The 24,788-nt window shown below is 44.0% G+C and overlaps 1 protein-coding gene across 1 annotated transcript; it reads left to right on the top strand.

Annotated features, from left to right (window-relative positions):
• The first annotated feature begins 5,435 nt into the window (after positions 1-5,435).
• On the top strand, positions 5,436-22,149 carry LOC148138393 (putative G protein-coupled receptor 139). Its single transcript, XM_087981534.1, has 2 exons — positions 5,436-5,505; positions 21,245-22,149. The coding sequence occupies exons 1-2, from the start codon at positions 5,436-5,438 to the stop codon at positions 22,147-22,149; spliced, it is 975 nt and encodes a 324-aa protein (XP_087837660.1).
• The last annotated feature ends 2,639 nt before the right edge of the window (positions 22,150-24,788 follow it).

Below are 24,788 nucleotides of genomic sequence, written 5' to 3' on the forward strand. Positions count from 1 at the left end.
AGCGATGCTCCCTGTTTCTGCCTCACCTTGGCAAAGTGCTCATTCCAGATTTTGTGTACACTCCAGCCCCTCTGAATCATATGCCCAGCACCTTTAGGTAATCTGTTCTGACTATGAAGCGGATAAAGAATCGGTTGGTCTAGATCCTAAAGAACATGGCCTCACTCTTGCATTGGATTCTCTGGGCTCCTGAGGCCAGCTTGAACTGGTCACAGATGCTCGAGTCTTGTTACCCACAGTAGATCTGAGTAGAAATCGGTGATGCCATAAATGTACGGAGAGGCTATGAACTGCAGACCTCCGCTGCCTGAAACAGATCCCCCTCTCAGGCTCGCATCCTTCTGATGTACTTGACAAATGCTCTATACAACAGGCAAACAAGGCAGGAGAGAATGGGCAGCCCCGCCTGACTCATTGACCCATTGAATGAAACCGCGCTAATGATGTTGATGCAGAGCAGTCAGATCCATTCACGGATTCCCTCCCCAAAGGCCATTTTGCACAGCACATCACACATGCATCGACATATTTGAGCAGTTCCCCGAACATTGAGAGTCAACACGAATATTCACTGTGAAAGAGAAACTAAGCACTGACACCAATTATAAAGAAACGTCTTGACACTCTCCAAGGACAAAGCGATATGCTTGATTGTATCAATATCCACAATCATCCAGCTCTTCAACCACCAATACTCAATATCAGCATTGTGTACCAGCTACAAGACGCACTGCAGGAATTCACCACAGATCCTGAGACAGGACCTTCCAATACGTGATAACCTCCATCCAGACAAGGGCAGAGATACATGACAACACCATACCCTATGCGTTCCCCGCCAAGTCACTCGCCATTTCGAGTTTGAGGTATATTGCTGTTCCTTCACTATCACTCTGTCAGACTCCTTGAATTCCCTCCCTCAGAGCACGTGGGTCAGCCTACCAGCTATTGACAGGAAGCAGCGCTGCTCCACCTTCAAGGGGCAGGCTATCAATGCTAGCACAGCCTCAATGCCTGCGTCATTGCACAAAGCAAGGAACTTGACCCGGTAATTTGTGCTCATGTTACCGAATAAAAACAGTTGTGCATTTTGGTCCCTCTCCTGTGGCACCCGACAGACATAATGTTCCAACACACAAATTACTGTTTTTCTTATGCCGGTTCAGAGTTGCAATAACTTCTCATTCATAGCAAATGAATGCATTCATTTACAACTGAAATCACTTAACAGAGAACGGTATCCATTCACCATGTTATCTGTTATTTACAAGAACACAGTCCATGGGCTTCAACCAACCAGCTCAAAGCCTGTGCTTACAGTGAGAAGACCCTTTTGTTTTCTTTATTTCCCTTTCTATTTTATTGATCCCCGACATGCCCACTGCACAGCAGTATCGCTTATATTTCTCCCACATCACCCGTGTCCCTCTGGCTGTGTAAGTATGTATAGACTCAGAAAAAAACCCACATCATTGCAAAAGAAATCTATGCTATAATTCTACCAGCAGGAAAAACACCCATGTAGCCAGGTAGCCATTAACAAGCAAAGCCCAAAAGGGGTAAGGTGTGCGTGAGAAAATAAAGTGAAAGGGAAGGGAAGGGCAAGGAAGAAATGAAAATGGATTTGGAAGGGGAAATAAAACACTCTATTCCCCATTGTGACAAACTCTCCTAAAGGCATCAAGAGTATTGGTAGACACCACATGTCCCCTCTCCAAGGACACTCGGCCTCAAACATCATTGCACAAGATGGACAGGCACTCAGCAGAGACCATCTCCTGTTTAACTCTGTGGTTGGCCCAGGTTTACATTCCCAGTCAAGGATCTGATAGTCAGTGTGATCAAACCTGGCCCTCGTTCCAGTGATAAAACTACTCCCCCACCAAGTCCTGGGATGTGCACCTGCTCTTTCTCTTGTACCTTCTACTTCAACTTTTTGAACTGAATTGCGTTCAATTGAATTTATTGTCACGTGTGACAAGGCACAATGAAATGCTTTGTCTTGCGAGCAATAGGCAGATCGCATAGTTAAAAGCATAGTTAATTAAATAACGAGTCAACAGCGGCAAAAACAAAAACACAGATATGCGAATGTTAAGAGCTTGTGAGTCCATTCAGTATTCCAACAACAGTAGGATAGAAACTCTTACAAACCAGCTGGTGCGTGTGTTCAGTGTTGTGTACCTTCTCCCAGACGGTGGAGGTTGTGGAAAAGTATTGGCAAGTGGACTGGATCTGTGAGAATGCTGGCAGCCTTTACTTGACTGCGGGCCTATCGATGGACCCTGTAGATGGAAGGTTGACCTGTTTGATTTTCCGCGTTTGCGTTGATCACTCTCTGCAACCGTTTCTGATCTTGAATGGTATAATTGCCATCTCAAGTAGTGATACATCCAGACAGAATGCTCTCGAAAGCGCACCCATAAAAGTTGACAAGGCTATTCACCGTCATGCCAAAATTCCTCAGATGCCTGATGGAAGAAGAGATGTTGTTGAGCCTTTGTAACTCATGCGTCACATAAAGAGTCCAAGAAATCTTGTTGTTGATGACCACTCCCAGGAGCTTGACACTCACCACTTGTTCCAACTCAGTGCTGTTAATGTGTAGCGGGGTATGAATAACACACCGCCAAAAGTCAATAATGGGTTCCTTTGATTTGCTGGTGTTGAGAGCTTAGTTGTTCTCAGTGCACCATTTTTCCAAGTCTTCTTCCTCCCGTCTGTAGTCTGTTTTGACACCAACTGAAATTCGATCGACTATGCTGATGTCATCAACAAACTCGTAAATGGCATTAGTCTGGTATTTGGCGACGCAGTCATGGGTTTACAATGAGTACAGTAGGGGGCTGAGTACGTACCCCTGGGGGGCTCCAGTCTTGAGTTTTTGTGAGGGTGAAATATTGTCCCCAGTCTTCACTGATTGTAGCCTATGGGTCAGGAAACTGAGGATCCAGTTGCAGTGATTGGGCTTAGTCCGAGATCACTACTTTTTTAATCATGGGATAATAGTGTAGTCAATGAGTAGGATTCTTACGGAGCTGTTCTTGGTGTCAAGATGTTCTAAGGAGGATTGAACGGCAAGTTATATGGCAACTGACGTGGATCTTTTGGTCTGACATGCAAATTGGAGTGGGTCAAGAGTAGTGGGGACGCTGGAGCTGATTAATGCCATGACCAGCTTTTTCAAGCACTTCATGACCACCGACGTTAGGACCACTGGGCGCTAGTCATTGAGACATGCTGCATGAGCCCTCTTAGGCACAAGAATGAGGTTGGCCCTCTTGAAACAGGCAGGGACAGTGATCTGTTGCAGGGAAAGTTTGAAGATGTCCGAGAATACTTCTGCCAGTTGATCTGTGCATACTCTGAGTTCACGGTCTGGTACTCCAACTGGTCCCATTGCTTTCCTTGGATTCACATGAGGGAAAACTGATCTGACCTCGCATGCCATGACTGTTGGTCAGGCATTGTCGGAATAGATGTTACCTCTCTGCCAAAAGTCTGCTCAAAGCGAGCCTCGAAGCCGTTGAGACGATCTGGGAAGGATTTGCCAGCGTCTGTTATCTTGCACTGTCTCTTTTTAGAACCTGTGATGTCATTCAGTCCTTGCCAAAGTCTCCGTTTGTCTGGCTGGGTCATTAGTTTGAATTGGTACTGGTCCTTTTTCATCCCACGTCTGTTTCTTCCCACTATGACTCAGACACAGGCGAAATGCATGGGAACGTAACCAGTCTCTTGCCACCAGAGTGTCACGTTAGAATTTACTCCTCTTCTTCAGGCAGTAATGCTATCGAAGTTGCATCCATCTCAGATTCACAGGTTCATTCAACGCTAGACAGCGGGGGAAACCCACTGTTTCTGAAAGCGTTACTGGCTGTTTTAAAGGGAACAGGTACGTTTCGCTCCTACAAGGGAGCAAACATGATCTGCATGCTTGTTCAGGACCACCTCACTGAGCCACATTTTCCAAGTCAGGGGACCTGACCTCGCATCGATCTCACCTTGTACCCATACAGGGCCATTCGGTTCGAAAGCGATTTTCACCCCCTGAAGTAAACTGTCTCTCTCGCTAAGAGGAAGCATGTGCCTGATCTTCGCGCTCCTGATGTTATTTCAACCTCACCCCTGGTCTGCCGAAGTGTTCATGATTTGGCTAAGTTTTGGCTTTGTTTTGGGGTTTTGGTGTGAGCTGACCTGGTGTCCATCTGCTCACGATATGTCCTGAGGAGATGCAATTGCGTTCACTCAAGGGGTTTTCCCAAAAGCCCAGTTGGTCTGGGAAGACTGTCCACTGGCATGTTCCACTTACCACATTTGAAATACCTGGTTGAAGTCCAGTTGTATTTCAGCGAGTAGATGCTTTTGCATGAATACATCACGAATCTCAATGAAATACTTCCACCTACGTCGGTATCCCGTAATCAAGTCACTTTTACTTTAGTTTGTAAAGTACTTGACACTGGTGGAATTTCCTCAGAACTAGCTCTCAGAGTGAACAGATCCTCTGACACTCTTAATTGTATCTGTCAATCAGGGATTGGATCAGGTTAACAGCACCAATCAGCAAACTCAATCAATACACTACTCACATCCTAGTTGGCATTCAAACTCATCACCAGTCGGCACCCTACATACCAGGAACATTGGCACCCGAACCACCTTACACTCGATTAAAATGATGCCCACCATCATTCTCCACCGAGCAGCTTACTCTTACAGTAATGTTAAATCACACTGACTTTATGCATTACAAGACAGTTGCAGCCAGAAATGATCTGTCAAAATGGAAATACGTTTGCACATTCCTGAGGGTAATCCTGAATGGAATCTCCACTCAGAAATGCATAGCTTCGTTCTTTCATCACAAAGGAAATGGCCGGAGTAGCAATCCGTGTGGGATTCCCATTTACTCGAAAACCTGTCCTGGTATTTTTCTGCTTAATTTAAAAGGCGACAATGAAGGAAATCGTTGAATCTCAGTATGATACAGAATAGTTTTACTGAAAACTGGAGCGTTTTGTTCTGTCTCTAGAAAATATTTCAAAATTAATCTTTTAAATGTAACTTTGTTTTTTCTACTTTGTACACGATGTTGTACGAGGTACCTTTGTACCTAAGATGCCCCCAGAAATGGTGGCAGTGTACACTTTTCACTGCACTCATACACTTGAGTACGCATGACAATCAAATCAAATTGAAATTCTCAAGAACGTAGTGGTATTTCATTTTTAGAAACAGATTCTATTCTGCAATAATTCTCAGAGGGGAATGGTTAATTTCCTGCTTATTCAGACGACTGCAATGATTCAAAAAGGTTTAATGTCTCACTGGACATTTAGCTGCCAAATAAAATGAGGTTGTGCTGACAATATTATTATATTTTGGTGGACAGAATCATTGACTCCACAGATACAGACAGACCTGACTGGGACAGAATGGAATACTCAGCAATCTTACAGATAGCACGTATATACTACCCGATACTTGCAGGTGTTGGCATTATTGGTAAGTCCTTAAATCCAGTTATGTTTCTGTAAACAAAAACAGAAGGTGCTGGAACTGATCAGCAAGTCTGCTAGCATCTGGGAAGAGAAATCAGAAATAACATTTCAGGTATGTAACCCTTTCACAGAACTTCTCCAGCAACTTGCATTTTGATTCTGATTTACAGTACCCGGAGATCTTGTGGGTTTTATGTTTGTGTAAAACCTACTTACCTCTCTCAATCTTTATTGAAATTTGACAAACTTTCCCTCTCTTTGGTTATTTCCCATCTTTGCGATCGTACTGATTTCGCGAGTAGTTCATTTTTATTTTTTTTCCTTCCGTCTGATGAAGTAGGGCTTTTTTAAAAAGAAATGTTTTACGCTCTATTTAGTATGCAGAGCATGCTGATTTAACATTCATTCCCCATTCCAAGTTACGCTTCAGAAGGCGGCTGTGAGCTTCCTTCTAAAACCTTTGCGGACCATTTGGTGTTAGATCATCCAAATTGAGTCACGGAGCACGGAAACAGATACTTCGGTCCAACTCTTCCATGCTTAGCAATTTTCTGAACTGAACTAGACCCATTTTCCTCCATTTGACCCATATCCTCCTAAACCTTTGCTCTCCATGGAGCTGTCAAAATAACTTTTAACTGATTCAAAAATACTGAAGGAATGGTGGTGTTGAGTGTCTTCAAGCAATTTTGCAAGTGGTGTCATTCCCATGCTTGTAGACAGTAGTGGCTGTGAGGTTGAGAGAGAGAGAGCTGTGTTGTGAACCTTGGTGAGTTGCTACGATGTTTATTGTTGTTGGTACACCCTTCTGCTATGAGCGACAGTGTTGGAGGGGGACAGTGCTTGTGGATGTGTTGGATATCAAGTGGGCTGATATATTATGGAATAAAGGTAAACTACTACATATGCTGGTTATTTATAATAACCAAAGAAAATGTTGGATATACCTGCCAGATCTGTCAGTTTCGATGGATAGAGATTAAAAAAAAGTTAAGTTTGCAATTCTGCTATGAATCTTCTTCAGAATTTTCCCTGCTCCTGGATGATGTTGAGCTTCTTTAGTGTTGTTGGAGCTGTACCCATCGAGGCAAGTGTGGACTATTCCCTCACACCACTGACTTGTGCCTTGTTGGCGGTGGTCAGGCTTCACGGTGTAAGGAAATGTCTGTTTCACAGCAGGATTCCTAGCCTCTGACTTGCTCTTGCCGTAACAATACTAACGTGGCTAAGCCAGAGTTGGTTTGGGTAATGGTTAATCTTCAGGATGTGGATAGTAGTGGATTACATGATGGCAATGTTAAAGAATATCAAAGATCTTTGGTTAAAATCTCATTTGTTGAAGACGGCAATTGCTTGATACTTGTGAGCATCAAATATTGTTTACTACTTATCTATAACATCACAAGAACATTAGGTAGTCAACAGAATGGGGCTATATAGCAGGGCAAATATGCTCCACTATTCAGTCGTGGCTGATATAATTCCTAACCCCATTCTCCTGCTTTCTTCATGCATCGTTTGATTTCCTCATTCATCAACAAACTATTTATTTCTCCACAGCCTTCCTGTGGCATTGGCTTCCACAGATTTACCATATTCTCGTTGAACAAATTATTCCTCATCTCAGTTCTAAAGGCTTGTCCTTTCACCCTGAGCCTGTCCCCTTGGATCCAGCTCTGTCCTATTGTGGAAATGCCTTCTCCATGTCCACTCAATCCAGGTCTGTTAGCAGACTGTACTTTTGAGTCATATTCCCCGTTATATTTATAAACCCCACTGCATACAGATCAAGAGTCCTCAAACACTCCTCATATGCCAAATTCCTCATCCACAAAGTTATTCCTATGAATCTCCTCTGAGCCCCCTCCAAGTTCAACACATCCTTCCGTAGACAGGGGGCCCAAAACTGCTCACAATATCTTATGCAAAGTGGTAAATGTCTACTAATGAGTGCATGAAACTAATGAGTACATGGAACTTTCACTTTTATTCCGTATGTGAATTGGTTACATGATCCACGTAGTTCACGATGTATTTGTCCTTTTCTGATGATTGCAATCATTTTCCAGCATTTGTTCATATTGAAAGGTATATTTTCTGCTTCCTGGTCCTGTGTCCAATTTTTTGTTGTTTGGTTGTTTATCAAAGGGCAATGATTTGCGCAAGATGCAACATCGTGCCACACATTATAAAACAGAGCAATGTGAAGTGACTTCAATTCCGAACCATCAGATTAGCAGCACCGTGTTCTGCCCATATAACGACTGCAGCCACTGGTTCTGACTGCTGTGAACTTGGATAAACCAAACACCTGATGAAGGGATCTTAACCAAAAAGTTGATTGTCTTGCTCCTCAGATGTTTCCTGACATGCTGTGCTTTTCCACCACCACATTCTCGACTCTGATCTCCAGCATCTGCAGCCCTCACTTTCTCCTTGTTAAATAAATAATTACATCGCATAATGCCTGGGACGAGTTAATTTGTCCATCTACAAACTTTATTGAAATTTATTGAAACGGAGTTAAATGTATTCCTGTTTTACTCCTCCGAGAGAGCGATAAAGTTCATTTGTGCAAGTTTTCTTCATCATTTTATCAAATATATGTTCTATTACAAAGTAGACTAACAGGGTAACGTATTCCATGAGATTGATCTTTGTCTATCGTCAGGTCTGCCATTTCAGTACTTTCATACTCCGAAATTTGATTCGAAAGGACAGTCCACAGAATCATAGAATGCCAATGGCGTGGAAGCAGCCCATTCGACCCATTGAGTCTACACCAATCCTCCTCAGAATATCTAACACAGAACCCAAACCCCGCCAAACATATTCCCGTACTTTTGCATTTCACATGGCAAAGCCACCTGCACATTCCCAGATATGATGTGATAACTTGCTATGGCCATACAACCTATCCTGTACATCTTTGGTCTGAAAGAGGAAACCGGAGCACCTGGAGGGGAGAACATTCAACCACCACACAGACTGTCGCCCGAAGGTGGGATGAATTAGGGTGCATGGCGCTGTGAGGCAGCAATGTTAACCACTGAGCCACCGTGCAACTGCCAAGCAGTCTACCACTGTTTCTATCTCCTCCCGACATCATAGGTTCCGTTTCTGAGTGTGGTCCGCCCTGTTTTCTTCTTGTAGTTGTGCGTGTTCTTAGCCTTTTAACAGTTCCAAGATTGAAAATGGTGTTTCATTTCTTTCGAAGTTCTTCCTCTCATATGTTGATCTTCTCCAAAAGTTGAATTTTCCTCACACTTCCATGATCCATATAAATTCAAATATGACATAAGGGCATATGAAACAGAAGCAGAAATAGCCTGATGGCTGTTCGATAAGGTCATGGTTCATCTGCCTCAAGTCACAACAACTCTTCAGTTCCAGTTCCACAAAGCCCTCAACTCCTTGATATTTCAAAAATTTGTCGATCTCTGCTTAGAATACATTCACTGATCTAGCTTCCAAATTTTTCTGGGCAGAGAACTCCTGATATTCACTATCCTCTGAGAAAATAACATCATTTGATGCATTGTTTGGAAGTTTGCAGATGGCACCAGCATTGATTGTATAGCAGACTGTGAGTGTTATCTAAGATTGGAAAGGGATCGTGATAAACTGGGTCACTTGGCTGAGGAGCGACGGATGGAAATTAATTTAGATCACTGCCAGGTGTTGCATTTTTGTAAGATGAACAAGGGAAGGGCTTTTGTAGTTCATGGAAGGACACTGGGTAGTGCTGTCAAACAGAGAGATCTCAAGGTTCAGTTACATAGTTGTTTTCATGCTATGTCGCAAGTATGCAGGCTAGTAAAGAAGGCGTTTGGAATCTTTCATAGCTCATATCACGGTGTACAAGTATTTGGATGTCATATTGTGGTTGTACGGGACGTTGGGTGAGTCCAGTTTTGGAATACTGTGTACAGTCCTGGTCATCTGCGATCCAAGGAATAGTATTACTTTGGTTTCAGTTGAAAATTAACAGTATGTTGTAGGTCTGGAGAGTATGAGTCATAAGGATAGGCAGAATAGTCTGGGGCTATTTTTTCTCCAGCATAAGAGACTGAGGGGTAACATTATAGAGGTTAGAAAATCCTAAATACAAAGGGTAAGGCGAATAATAAAGGTATTTTCTCTTAGGTGTTGGGGGGAGGGGCACTCAAAACAGGAGCCCATCATTTTAAAGAGAAAGGAGAAAGATTTAAAAGAGAACTGCGGGGCAGGTTTACCATATAGAGGGTGGTTCATATGTGGAATGAATAGCCAGAGAAAGTGGTGGATGCAGGAACAGTTCAAATATTTAAAAGACATTTACGCGGGTACATGGACAGGAAAGGTTCAGAGGGAAACTGGTAATTCGCCTGAAAATAGGACTACCTTAATTTGGGAAACCCAGTTGGCATGGCCAATTTGGCCTGAGATTTCTGTTACTCTGTGGTATGACTCTATGATTGAAAAGCAACGTAAAAATAAGATGTTTCACACCAGGAAACAGTTTAAAGAACGCCAGTACTTGGATCATGGACCCATCAGTAATTCACCCTTTATTTACGCATGCATCAGACATCGCATGGTTCGGTTTCCTTGGAGCCAGCTCTCAGCGTGGACTGAAATCCTCAGCTTCCTGTTTATTATTTTTAACAGGTTTCCCCACCACCAAAAAATGGAGCCGAAACCAACTACAATAGCAACACACTGTGCTCAGCCAGCACAGAGTCAGTCCCCTAAACTGAGAAGACTTCTGAAACACGTGTTTTTTTTTTTAAATTTTATTAAACAAATTATAAAACAGTTTATAAAAAACAGTTAACATTTACAGCCGCACAAAACAGCAATTTAACAAGGGAGAGGAGCAGCAAAGCCAGGCCCCAAACCTTACCGTTCAACCAGTTTACAAGGTGATGAGGAGAAACCTCAAATCCCACTTTCACATATAAAAGACAGTGACAATGACATTTGTACGTAAAAGGACAATCCAGTTACATAAAAAAGTGCATACAATACAGTAAGGCCTGCCAGACCCAGGGACACGCAAGACAGTGCAGGTGATAGACCCAACAAACACCACAATACACAGTTAATTAACAAAAAAACACAGAGTCCTTGCTGGTCCGCAGAGTCCAGATGTAGAGACTTCGAAATGTAGAGTCCATTCTCACAAAAACGGTCTACTCCAGTTTTTGTGGTGCATTATCCAAAATGGAGTCCACTCCAAACTGCAGAGTCCACTCCTGAAGGCAGCAAATGCACACCCCACAGCACACAGGTGTTCAGTCTCCATGGAGTCCTGGCCCATCCTTGAAAAACCAGGCCCACTCACAGGAACATAGTACATTGTACAGGTGCAGTTAACTCACAGGGGTTTTGGTCCACTCCTGAAGGCAAGGTCTTCTCCCAAACTCCAGGATACAGTAAGTACTCACCTCCCAGCACACACACAGGACTAGGCCTCCCCACAGGAACAGCTCCTCTGGTAAAATATATGCTTTCCACAGGGCTCAGTCAAAACACCAATAAAAAGTGAAGACACATACAAAAAACAAAGAAAACTACAGTCCAAGGGCTATGCCCTACCACAAAATAAACATTGTCCTTTTTTTCAGAAAGAGAAAAGAGTAACACACAAGCTGTATCCAGTCAGTGAAACAGCAACCCCCTAATGAGAACTGAGTTACATCTGAAGCACATTATGTGTATCAGGGGTTTAACAATCAGTCCTCACTGACAGGAATGCCAATTCACAAACTGGCTAAATAATTCAGCCAGTTCAGAAATCAGTTTCCCCCTTCCAGAAAAGAAGGGAAGCAGAAACTAACAGTACCACACTGACTGCAGCACCAGCCAGCACAGAGTCAGTCTCCTAAACTGAGGAGACTCTGAATCTCCTTTTTACTTTTTTTTATTTTATTAAACAAATTACAAAACAGTTTCCAAAATACATTTACAGCTGTACACAAGAGACAGCAATTTTACAAGGGAGAGGAGCAGCAAAGCCAGGCTCCAAAACCTACCGTTCAACCATTTTACAGGGAGATGAGGACAAACCTCAAATCCCAGTTCGACATATTATAAGACAGTGACAATGACATTTGTACATGAGACAATACTGTTACATACAAAAGTGCAGACAATACAGACCCAGCAAGCCCCTGCCCCTCCCACCTTTCGACCACCTCTAGGACCGACCGTCCCGATTACCCCTTCTCGGGATGAGAGTGCTCAGAACGGCCTACCCACCATCTGGCTTTCGGGGCGACTGGCATCAGGGTGGTCTACCCACCCTCCGGCTTTCAGGACAGCCTACCAACCTTTAGGTTCACAGGATGGCCTACCCACCCTCCGGCTCTCGGGGTGACAGCTTTCAGAACGAACCATGAGTCTCCCAGCTCACAGCAAGGCCTGCCAGACACAGGGACACGCAAGACAGTGCGGGTGATAGACCCAGGAAACACCACAATACAGTTAGCTACCAAAAAAACAGTCCTTTCTGGTACACAGTCCAAATCGATACAGTCTTCAAGATATGGAATCCATTTCCAGGAGGAGCCCACTCCAGTATACAATGTGCAATGTCAGAATTAGAATCCGCTCCAAACTGCAGAGTCCGTTGCTAAAAACAGTCCGCAACCAAAGGCAGAGTCCACTCCTGGAGACAGCAAATGCACACCCCACATAACACAGGTGTTCAGTCTCGATGGAGTCCTGGTCCAGCCTTGGAGAGCCAAGCCCACTCACAGGAACACAGTACATAGTACAGGTGCAGTTAACTCACAGGGGTTTGGTCCACTACTGAACGAAAGGTCTTCTCCAAAACTCCTGGATACAACAACTGCTCACCTCCCAGCACACACACAGGTGTTCAATCTTCAGAGGCCCAGTCCCAGGGCTCGGCCTCCCCACAGGAACAGCTCATCTGGTAAAATATGTCTTCCACAAGGGCTCAGTCCAAACACCAAAAACCGTCAGGATACATACAAAAAAAAAGGAAACTAGAGTCCAAGGCTAAGCCCTACCACAAAATTAACATTGCCCTTTCCTCAAAAAGTAGAAGAGAAAAGAGTAACACACAGGCTGTAACCAGCCAGTGAAACAACAACCCCCTAATGAGAACTGAGTTACACCTGAAACACATTATGTGCATCAGGAGTTTAATAATCAGTCCTCACTAACAGAAATACCAGTCAACAAACTGGCTAAATAATTCTGCTAGTTCAGGAATCAGGTTTCCCCCTCCAAAAAAAGAAGCAGAAACCAACAGTAACACACTGACTGTAACACCAGCCAGCATAGAGTCAGCCCCATAAACTGAGAAGACCTCTGAAACTCCTGTTAATTTTTGTTCCAGTTTATTTCTTTATTTTATTAAACAGTTACAAAACAGTTTATAAAAAACAGTTAACATTCACAGCTGTATACAACAGCAATTTTACAAGGGAGAGGAGCAGCAAATCTAGGCCCCAAACCCTACCGTTCAACCAGTTTTCAGGGAGATGTGGACAAACCTCAAATCCCAGTTCCACATATAAAAGACAGTGACAATGACATTTGTACATAAAAGGACAATCCAGTTACATAAAAAGATGCATACAATACAGACCCAGCAAGCCTCTGTCCCTCCCACCTTCCGACCACTCAACTGCAGCCCGTCCCTACACACCTTCCAGCTCTCGGTCCACCCCATGCCCCTTCCAGACCTCGGTCCAACCTGACACACCTTTCGACCACCTCTAGGACAGCCCGCCCTGGTACCCTCCCGGGGTGACAGCGGTCAGGACGGCCTACCCACCTTCCGGCTTCACTAACCACCCTCAGCACCTTTCGACCACCTGTAGGACAGCCCGCCCCAGTACCTGCCCGGGGTGACAGCGCTGAGAACGGCTACCCACCTTCTGGCTCTCGGCCTGCACCTACGTTACCATTGGGCTCTCACTCATCCCGATGTGCCATCCGGCCAGTGGGCTATCCTGGCACACCTTTCGACCACCTCTAGGACAGCCCGTCCCCCTCCCTGGGACGACAGTGTGCAGGGTAGCCCACAAGCCTTCCGGATCTCAGCCCGCCCCTACGCCCCTTCTAGCTCGGCTGCTCTGACACCTTTCGACCACCTCTACAGCAGCCCGTCCCGATTACCCCTTCTCGGGACAACAGCGCTCAGAACGGCCTACCCACCCTCTGGCTCTCAGGGTGACTGGCATCAGGGAAGCCTACCTACCCTCCGGCTTTCGAGAGAGCCTACCAACCTTCACGTTCACAGGATGGCCTACCCGCCCTCCGGCTCTCGGGGTGACAGCTTTCAGGACGACCCATGAGCCTCCCAGTTCACAGTAAGGCCTGCCAGACCCAGGGACACACTAGACAGTGCAGGTGATAGACCCAGGAAACACGACAATACAGTTAATTACCAAAAAATAAAAACCAGAGTCCTTTCTGGTACACAGTCCAAATCAATACAGTCTTCAAAATATAGAATCAATTTCTAGGAAGAGTCCACTCCAGTATACGATGTACATTGTTGGAAATAGAGTCCGCTCCAAACTGCAGAGTCCGTTGGTAAAATCAAAGTCCGCAACCAAGGGCAGAGTCCACTCCTGAAGGCAGCAAATGCACAACATACAAGTGTTCAGTCTCCATGGAGTCCTGGCCCAGCCTTGGAAAACCAGGCCCACTTACAGGAACATAGTCCAGGTTCAGTTAACTCACAGGGGTATGGTCCACTCCTGAAGGAAAGTTCTGCTGCCAAACTCCAAGATACAGCAACTGCTCACATCCCAGCACACACACAGGTGTTCAATCTTCAGTGGCCCAGTCCCAGGGCTAGGCCTCCCCACAGGAACAGCTCCTCTGGTAAAATGTATGTCTTCCACGAAGGCTCGGTCCAAACACCAAAAACAGTGAGGATACATACAAAAAACAAAGAAAACTTGAGTCCAAGGGCTACTCCCCACCATAAAATCCACATTGTCCTTTTCTCAAAAAGTAAATAGTAAAAAGAGTAACACACAGACTGTAACCAGCCAGTGAGACAACAACCCCCTAATGAGAACTGAGTTCCACCTGAAACACATTATGTGCATCAGGAGTTTCACAATCAGTCCTCACTAAAAGGAATGCCAGTTAACAAACTGGCTAAATAATTCTGCTAGTTCAGAAGTCAGGTTTCCCCCTTCCAGAAAAGAAGGGAAGCAGAAACTAACTGTAGCACCTAACAGCACAGAGTCAGTCTCCGAAACTGAGGAGACTCTGAATCTCCTGTTTATTTGGTTTTTTTTTAAATAGAGTTGGAGGGGGATCTCCTGTCTATTTCTTTTCTTTTTCTTTTTTCGTTTTTTTCTTTTTTTATTACCCCCACACTACCACCTAATTGCGGTAGTGCTTATTTTTTCCCCAGCACCCATGGTGTATGTGTGTAGGGGTGAGACACAGTGAGAGACACAAAGTGCACGAATCTTTATTCAATTTTCACCACCAGGAAGATAGGAAAACACCCGGGTGGCCAGTGACAAGCACTGCCCTTCACATCAAAGGGCAGTGCTGTGTGATCAAAACAGTGAAGGGGAGGGTAGGGACTAAATCAAAATAGAGTTGAAGGGAGAAATAATGCACTCCATTCCCTGCGGTACCTACCTCTCCCTGAACAACTCCAGGGTGTTGGTGGACACCGTGTGCTCCTTCTCAAAGGACACCAGGGTCCTAACGTAACCAAATCTCCTGTTTATTTTTTCTTCTATTAGCAGAGGAGGAGGTTTAAATCTCCTGTTTATTTTTTTATTTTTTTAATTAACCCCCACACTACCACCTAAGTGCGGTAGTGCTTATTTTATCCCCAGCACCCATGGTGTGTGTGTATACGTGTGAGACACAGTGAAAGACACAAAGGGCACGAATCTTTATTCAAATTCCACCACCAGGAAGATAGGAAAACACCCGGGTGGCCAGTGACAAGCACTGCCCTTCACATCAAAGTGTGATCAAAACAGTGAAGGGGAGGGTAGGGACTAAATCAAAATAGAGCTGGAGGGAGAAATAATGCACTCCACTCCCTGCAGGGCCCACCTCTCCCTGAACAACTCCAGGGTGTTGGTGGACGCCGCGTGCTCCTTCTCCAAGGACACCCGGGCCCTAACGTAACCAAGTCTCCTGTTTATTTTTTATTTTCTTTTTTCATCAAAGGGCAGTGCTGTGTGATCAAAACAGTGAAGGGGAGGGGAGGGACTAAATCAAAATAGAGTTGGAGGGAGAAATGATGCACTCCACTCCCTGCAGCGCTAACCTCTCCCTGAACAACTCCAGGGTGTTGGTGGACACCGCGTGCACCTTCTCTTAGGACACCCGGGCCCTAACGTAACCAAATCTCCTGTTTATTTTTTAAATATTTTTTTAAATTTTTTTTCTTTTTTTTTCGTGTGAAACACAGTGAAAGACACAAAGTGCACGAATTTTTTATTCAATTTCCACTACCAGGAAGATAGGAAAACACCTGGGTGGCCAGTGACAAACACTGCCCTTCTCATCAAAGGGCATTGCTGTGTGATCAAAACAGTGAAAGGGAGGGTAGAGACTAAATCAAAATAGAGTTGGACGGGGAAATGATGCACTCCACTCCCTGCGGCGCCCACCTCTCCCTGAACAACTCCAGGATGTTGGTGGACACCGCGTGCTCCTTCTCCAAGGACACCCGGACCCTAACGTAACCAAATCTCCTGTTTATCTTTTTTTTTGTCAGGAAGAAAGGAAAACACCCGGGTGGCCAGTGACAAACACTGCCCTTCACATCAAAGGGCAGTGCTGTGTGATCAAAACAGTGAGGGGGAGGGTAGGGACTAAATCAAAATAGAGTTGGAGGGAGAAATGATGCACTCCACTACCTGCGGCGCCCACCTCTCCCTGAACAACTCCAGGGTGTTGGTGGACACCGCGTGCTCCTTCTCCAAGGACACCAGGGCCCTAACGTAACCAAATCTCCTGTTTATTAATTTATTTTTTATTTTTTTTTCTTTCTAAGTGCGGTAGTGCTTATTTTTTTTTTCCCCAGCATCCATGGTGTGTGTGTGTGAGCAGGTGTGAGACACAGTGAAAGACACAAAGTGCACGAATCTTTATTCAAATTCCACCACCAGGAAGATAGGAAAACACCCGGGTGGCCAGTGACAAGCACTGCCCTTCACATCAAAGGGCAGTGCTGTGTGATCAAAACAGTGAAGGGGAGGGGAGGGACTAAATCAAAATAGAGTTGGAGGGAGAAATGGTGCACTCCACTCCCTGCAGCGCCCACCTCTCCCTGAACAACTCCAGGGTGTTGGTCGACACCGTGTGCTCCTTCTCCAAGGACACCCGGGCTCTAACGTATCTCCTGTATTTTTTTTTTGGTGTGTGTGTGCGCAGGTGTGAGACACAGTGAAAGACACAAAGTGCACGAATCTTTATTCAAATTCCACCACCAGGAAGATAGGAAAACACCCGGGTGGCCAGTGACTAGCACTGCCCTTCACATCAAAGGGCAGTGCTGTGTGATCAAAACAGTGAAGGGGAGGGGAGGGACTAAATCAAAATAGAGTTGGAGGGAGAAATGATGCACTCCACTCCCTGCAGCGCCCACCTCTCCCTGAACAACTCCAGGGTGTTGGTCGACACCGCGTGCTCCTTCTCCAAGGACACCCGGGCCCTAACGTGTCTCCTGTTTATTTATTTTTTTTTTCTTTTCTTTTTTTTTTCTTTTTTTTTTTATGTGATGTGTAGGCACAGCTAGGATTTGAACCCCAAATTTCACTGTTTACCAAGCTAGTACTTTAACCAACTAAGCCAGAACATCATGTTGACACTCCTGTTTATTTTTTTTTTTTATTTTTATTTTTTTTCTTCTTTTTTAACCCCCACACTACCGCCTAAGTGCGGTAGTGCTTATTTTATCCCCAGCACCCATGGTGTGTGTGTGTGCAGGTGTGAGACACAGTGAGAGACACAAAGTGCACGAATCTTTATTCAATTTCCACCACCAGGAAGATAGGAAAACACCCGGGTGGCCAGTGACAAGCACTGCCCCTCACATCAAAGGGCAGTGCTGTGTGATCAAAACAGTGAAGGGGAGGGTAGGGACTAAATCAAAATAGAATTGGAGGGAGAAATGATGCACTCCACTCCCTGCAGCGCCCACCTCTCCCTGAACAACTCCAGGGTGTTGGTCGACACCGCGTGCTCCTTCTCCAAGGACACCCGGGCCCTAACGTGTCTCCTGTTTATATCAGTCAGCCGGGGTCACTGATTGGACCACGTCAACAGCTCCAATCAGGAAACTCATATTCTGTGAGATGTCCCTGGCTCACCGTGTTCCCATCGCTATTAAGATGGTATAAAGTGGCTTGCAGTTGATTAAGAATTGGAATGTGTTATGACACAAAGATTGAAACCCACTGGTAATTCAACGAATCATACAGAACAGCTTGACTTGCCTGGCAATATGTTAAAATATGGGTGACAGAGAACTCCCAAAATTCAGTAAACGTTTCACAAATCTAAGCCCTCTTTTCTCTGAACATCTTACTCTACAAAAATATGCTTTTATAAAAACTCTATGACAATACGCTGTTCCAAAACGACACTCATTAAAGGTACATCAATTTAATTTCAAAACCACACGATCTTTGTCCTCTTCTGTGTCTTCACTCTTCCAGCTGATGTTCTCTCCAGGTCTTCTTCTTTCTTTTTACTGCGAGTATGTTTCACGTGAAAACGTACCATTGAAAGAGTGTGTTTTCTATTTCTTTGGAGAACAAGATGTTTGATGGGAAATTCGCTCTCCAGTAGTTTCTCTGTGTGGCAGTTGATCTCTGAACAATTTTCAACATGTCTGCATTTTTACATCATGCCAACATTGGATGGTCTCATTGGTTCAATGTTGGCAAAACAATAAATGTAAACTCAATTGAATTTTAGTATGCGGGGGCATAACTTAAAACGTTAAATTAGCCTTTGGTTAAATTTGATTTGCTCTGAAAACATGAACCAAAACTTAGGATTCATTCTACAGCCAAATGTTACAAATTTTCAATTTTCTAGGGCACTCTGACACTGCCATCTGAACTTACATACAGTTGCTTGTAATCTCTCAGTTCAGTTCAGCATTCCCTCTATCTTTAAGGTACAGTACATGTCTTCAACTTCAAAACACTTGCTTGGTGATGCATTACAATAATGCACGTGTTTCGGACAGTCGTAGCTTTGCAGACATATTACATCCAAGGTAATAGGTTAAAATAATAAACAAAAGGTCCTGTTAGAGACATGCAGCTGCAGTTGCTGATGCAGAAAAGGCTGGATAAGGGCACCCTTAAGTATGCTGATAGAGCAATTCCATAGTCAGCTGTTGTAAAGTCTGAAAGCCAGTGCAAATAGATTTAATTGGTTGAGATTTCCAGATGTTCACAGTTACATGTTATGAATCAGTTAGAGTTTGAATAGATATGCACATAACCGTAAAAACGTAATAAGCATTAAAGTGATTCCATTAAAAATCCTCAAGATAGTAGATTAGATTACAGTGTGGAACAGGCCCTTCGGCCCAACAAGTCCACACCCACCCGCCGAAGCGCAACCCACCCATACCCCTACATTTACCCCTTACCTAACACTTGGGCAATTTAGCATGTTCATCTAACCTGCACATCTTTGTGACTGTGTAGAGGAAACCGGAGCACCCGGAGGAAACCCACGCAGACACGGGGAGAACGTGCAAACTCCACACAGTCAGTCGCCTGAGGCGGGAATTGAACCCGGGTCTCTGGCACTGTGAGGCAGCAGTGCTAACCCCTGTGCCACCGTGCCGCCCAGTAAAGGAGGAGTCCCATACTATTACAGATAGGATTGAAATGCAGGTGCAGACGTCAGCAGTATTAGATTAGATTAATTACAGTGTGGAAGTAGGCCCTTCGGCCGAACACGTCCACACTGACACTTCGAAGAGCAATCCACCCAGACCCGTTCCCCTACATTTACCCCTTCACCTAACACTCTGGGCAATTTAACATGGCCAATTCACCTAACCTGCACGTTTTGCGACAGACGAAGGAAACCAGAGCACCCAGAGGAAACCCATGCAGACACGGGGAGAATGTGCAACTCCACACAGACAGTTGCCTGAGGCGGGAATTGAACCCGGGTCTCTGGCGCTGTGAGGCAGCAGTGCTAACTGCTCTGCCACCCATATTGAAATGTGGTTATATACAGTACTCACTGCGAAAGCTCCAAGGATAGAGATAGGTGTGTCTGGGAAACATCATGACTTCATGGAAGACCAAAGGCTGACTACAACGCTTTCCATCACTGACCTGACAGCCACATAAGTAATCAGATTAGTTGTGCATGTTCGAAATTATTAACATGATCGTTCTATAATGGTGGGATGAAATGAATGTATAAACATATACGCCTTTCCTTTGTTCAGTGAAGAAGCTTCCTGAACGCCAGATGTTTCCTCACACCAGTGTCGCATATTAAACACGCCGGGTGCTGAGTGATTCATTTCGTCATTCTTTCCCAATACCACTGTCCATATCACTCTACAAAATTTAACCTTGTAAACGCAAGTGATCTGAACAGTAATTGGCATATTCGAATGAATTTTGAAATCTGACTGATCCTTTTTTTCTCATTCATGAATGGGATGTGAGCTGCCAGATTTGTATGTATTGCCCATTCCTAGTTGCCCCTTGAGAAGATGGTGGCACTTTCTTGAACCGCTGTGCTGCTTGCTGTGGGGTTACCCACAATGGCCTGGTGCAGGGAGCTCCATGATTGTGACCCAGCAATAGTGAAGGAACGGTGATGTATTTCCAAGTCAGGATGGTGATGTCTTCAAGGGAACTTGCACGTGGTGGTGTTACCGTGTATCAGACATCCTGTACTTGTGTATGGAATCGGAGTGTGGCTATTGCTTTATGTTAATCCTTGGTGAATTTCTGCAGCGAAGTTTGGAGATAGTACACACTGCTGGCCCTGCGTTTTGGTTGTAGATGAGGTGGATACTTTTGTAGATGTGATGCTAATCAAGCAGGTTGTAATCACACCTTCTAATTACAGTATTACTGTTATGATAAAGAACCACATTCACTAAGTTCCCTATTGATTCTCACATGCTCCTATGTCTCCCCAACTCTGAGGTCTACCTCCCCTCATTAACAGACCCTACAGATTTGTGACTAGCATACATGAGAAAGCATGGGACCCAATTCAGCGACACCTCAATCCAACAATTCAGACTTCATATTCAACCATCTCAGTTTTACTTCATAAAAAAGTATACTGTTGTGATTGTTCATACTCAGTTCCCGATCAGGTCCATTGATGGAAAATATCTTGTCCTTATTAACATTTTGATTTGATTTTTTCTTCCATTACCAGTTTAATAAGTATGAAAAGTCTGCTACAATATTTTGTAGCAATATTTCAATGAGTCTGTTAGCATGACCTACTTGCATTAAAATATTTCATTTTTTCTTTTATGGTTCTTATTCTCGCTTATTTGTTGATTTACTCTGCTTCTCTATTTTTTTCCCAGCGTGTCTTTATTTCATTCTGGTTTGCTTGAGTCTGTAATTCCAATATAACTTTTTCACTATGCATCGTGTAATTGAGTTAACATATTAATCTGAGGCAATTGGTCTGATTTTTCAGATATATTATGCTGATGATTTTGCTGTGATTCTAATCGTGAGGAAGTGTGCATTTTTTGATTTTTCTTACAGTTAACTTGGTGGGAATTGTGATTCTGAATCGAGGCAATTGTGGGCTCTCCAAATGCGTCACTCGCTATTTGTTGGCAATGTCTACAGCAGACCTGCTTCTCGTCATCTTTAATGTCTTACTGCACCGAATTAACAATCTTTATTTCCCAGTTACTTTTTTATCCATCACTCCTGTGTGTACCTTGAGACTTGCAATGTTCATTGCAACCCGAGACTGTTCAGTTTGGTTCACAGTTGCTTTCACATTTGATCGGTTTGTAGCAATTTGTTGCCAGAAACTAAGAGCAAGATATTGCAATGCGAGAATGGCATTTGTGGTTATAGTAACTGTGAGTGTGGTCAGCTGTTTGAAATCAAGTGCTTGGTATTTTGCAATTATTCCTTCGTTTGTTATTGACAATATACCATGGTTTTGCATCTTTAAATCAGCCTATTATACATCATTATTCTGGAATGTGTATGAATGGTTTGACAGTATAATTACACCATTGCTTCCAATTGTATTGATTTTAATATTCAATGCTCTGACTGTCAGGAATATTATGACATCTAACCGCATCCGCTGTCGCCTCCAGATCCACGGAAATGGACAGAATAATAGTGATCCAGAGGTGGTAAACAGGAGAAAATCCATCATCTTGCTCTTTGCATTGTCTGCTAATTTTGTACTGTTGTGGATGACATATGTCGTACACTCTTTCAACTGGCAAATAACAAATTATAATTATAAAGACAAGACATTGAATGATGCAATATTTGTCTTTCAAGAAATTGGATTCATGCTACAGCTTCTGAGTTCGTGCACCAACACTTGCATATACGCTCTAACACAAACTAAATTCAGAGAGGAATTTATCAATGGAGTAAAATATCCATTTACTCGAATTATTAAATTGTGCCAATAAGCATACAAGCTTGACCTGTATTTGAAGATGGATTTCCAGTATTCCTACAGGATCTCCAAGTTGAACTAACTTGTGAAATTTCCCAGGCTTCATTAACTGAAAAGAACTCCATGTTCTCAGAATTGGAAAGACGACTCTTGGCCACGAGAATTGGAAATGATCAGTTGTGCAAAAAATTAACGATTTGTATTTAAAATATGTCATTGAGATATAGTATCTGTCAAGGATTTTGCTGGTCAAAGGGATGAGTTTTTGATTATGTGTTTCATGTGAAAAACTAGTCCAATTCGAAAACTATTTAAATCATTGATTTCCGTAATCAATAAGCTTACATTCTTATGTTAAAGGTTCAGTGAAAAACCTGCGTAAATATGTTCAATGACTGACTACCATGGCAACGAAATGCAAACATTAAACATAAAATCTTCCAAGCTACTGTCATTCTGAAATTTGATTTTAGTGGCATTATTTGCAGTTGTGATGAGAATATGCAATATTCAAAGCTCTTTTCCACACATCACGTTCAGTCCCTTACAAAAGGTGACCAGTGCAGATTCTGGAGATCAGGGTCGAGAGTGTGGTAATGGAAAAAAAAACACTGCACGTCAAGCAGCATCGAGGAGCAGGATAATTGACATTTCGGGCATCAGCGCTTCATCAGGAATGGATGTGCTCCTGCTCCTCGGATACTGCCTGACCTGCTGTGTTTTTCCAGCACCACGCTCTCGACCCACTTTCAGACTCTGCCTATGCCTCCAAAAATCAACTTGTTCAGTTGTTCTCATTGTTGCATCGCACTACCCATCATTGAAACAATCACATTGTCATCATTCCTGAACCTCCTTCTTTGGGTGCACCATGCATTTTGTTTTCTTTAAGCTGTTATAAAATACAAGTTTAGATTTCAGTTCCTAAAATTGTGACTCTTGGTGTTACTTTTTTCCTGTACAGTTAATTACAATACAAAATGTATGGTCACTTGCCTCAAAATGTCTAAGCTGCTCCCTGGACTTTGAGACTCAGCACCAACATTCACTTTGAAAGGAATACTGAGCAATGATGCTAATTATAAAGAAAATTATTTATTCCATCCAGGACAAAGCAATCCACTTGATTATATCTGCATTCACAAACGTCCCGCCCATTCACCGCTAACACTCAATAACTGCAGTGTGTACCAGTTACAAGATGCACTGCAGAAATTCACCAAAGATCCTGAGGCAGTACCCTCCAAGACTTGACCACTTCCCTCCAGTCAAAGGTACAGATACATGGGAACACCACTCCCCACACGTTCCCCTCCAAATCACTCATCATCTCGACTGGGAAATATATACCTGTTGCTTCACTGACACTCGGTTAATATTCTGGAATTTCCTCTTTAAGGGTATGGTTGGTCATTCTATGATTCAACCACCAGGAAAAGCATCTATGTGGACAAGACTTCAATAACAAGCAAGGCCAACGATGAAAGGGAAGTGAATAAGAAAGATGAAATGAAGATGGGGTTGGAGGGGGAACCAAGCACTCTCTCCCTCACAGGAACAATTCTCCCTAAATGCATCGAGACACTCCATGCTCCCTCTCCGAGGACACCCACCCTCGGACCCCACTGCAGAAGAGGGACAGGCACACGGCAGAGACCAGCTCCTGTTTAACTCTGTCAGCCAGGGCTCCCTGATTAGACCAGGTTAACAGCCCTAGTCAAGGCTCACATCGTCAGTGATCCACCAGGCCCTTGTTTCAATGACGACATTACTCCCCGACCAAGTCAGGGATGCACGCCTGTTCATTCTCTTGTAGCTTCCCTCGCATACTTTTACCCCAGGTCTTGTTTCTCTGACTCTGAACCGGCCATGGGGTGATGTATACTGGACTGTAACCAGTCTCTTGCCCCCAGAGTGTCACGGGAGACTTTCCTCTTCTTATTTGTTGGTAACGGTTTCGAGGCTGCATCCATCTCAGACTGGAAGGTGTCTTCTTCGCTAAGCAGAGGGAAGAGCCCACGGTTTCTGTTAGACTATCTGGCTGTTCTGAGGAGCCAGGTATGCATTGCTCCAGCCAAGTGTGCAACGGAGCAGCTTTCATATGATCTACCTTCTTGTTCAGGGACGCTTCACTTACAAAACCATGTAAGTTTTGGAATCAAACGTCACAATAGCCTTATCTTTTACCCATGCATCGCCATTTCTGTTGTTTCGACACCGACCTTCGTTTCCTCAAGTTAACTGTCTCTCTCGATTAGAGGAGACATTTATCTGGTATTGGTGCTCCTGATGCTGTTTCACCCTCTCCCAGGTCTGGGAATATCAGGTTTAACCTTGGTGCAGCATCTTCTCCCCATTAACAACTCTGTTGGAGCTAGCTCTGTTGTTTTGTGAGGGATGGTCCTATAATCGAACAGGACCCGGGACAGTTTGGTATCGAGTGAAGCTGTTGGCTGTTTCTTTAAACCTGCCTTCAATGCTTGAACTGCTCTTTTTACCAGACTATTCGATGGTGGATAGCATGGAGCTGTCTGAACATGCCGAATGATACTTGAGGTCAGGAAAAACTGGAAAACACTGCTGGAAAATGACATGCTCTTGTCTGTGACCAGTACTTCCAGGAGTCAGTATATCATGGATAATGTTCACAGC

This window comes from Chiloscyllium plagiosum, unplaced genomic scaffold, assembly GCF_037043375.1.
Source record: "Chiloscyllium plagiosum isolate Xiang-an unplaced genomic scaffold, Cpla_swu_hap1 HiC_scaffold_40, whole genome shotgun sequence".
In the NCBI taxonomy this organism is placed as follows: Eukaryota; Metazoa; Chordata; class Chondrichthyes; order Orectolobiformes; family Hemiscylliidae; genus Chiloscyllium; species Chiloscyllium plagiosum.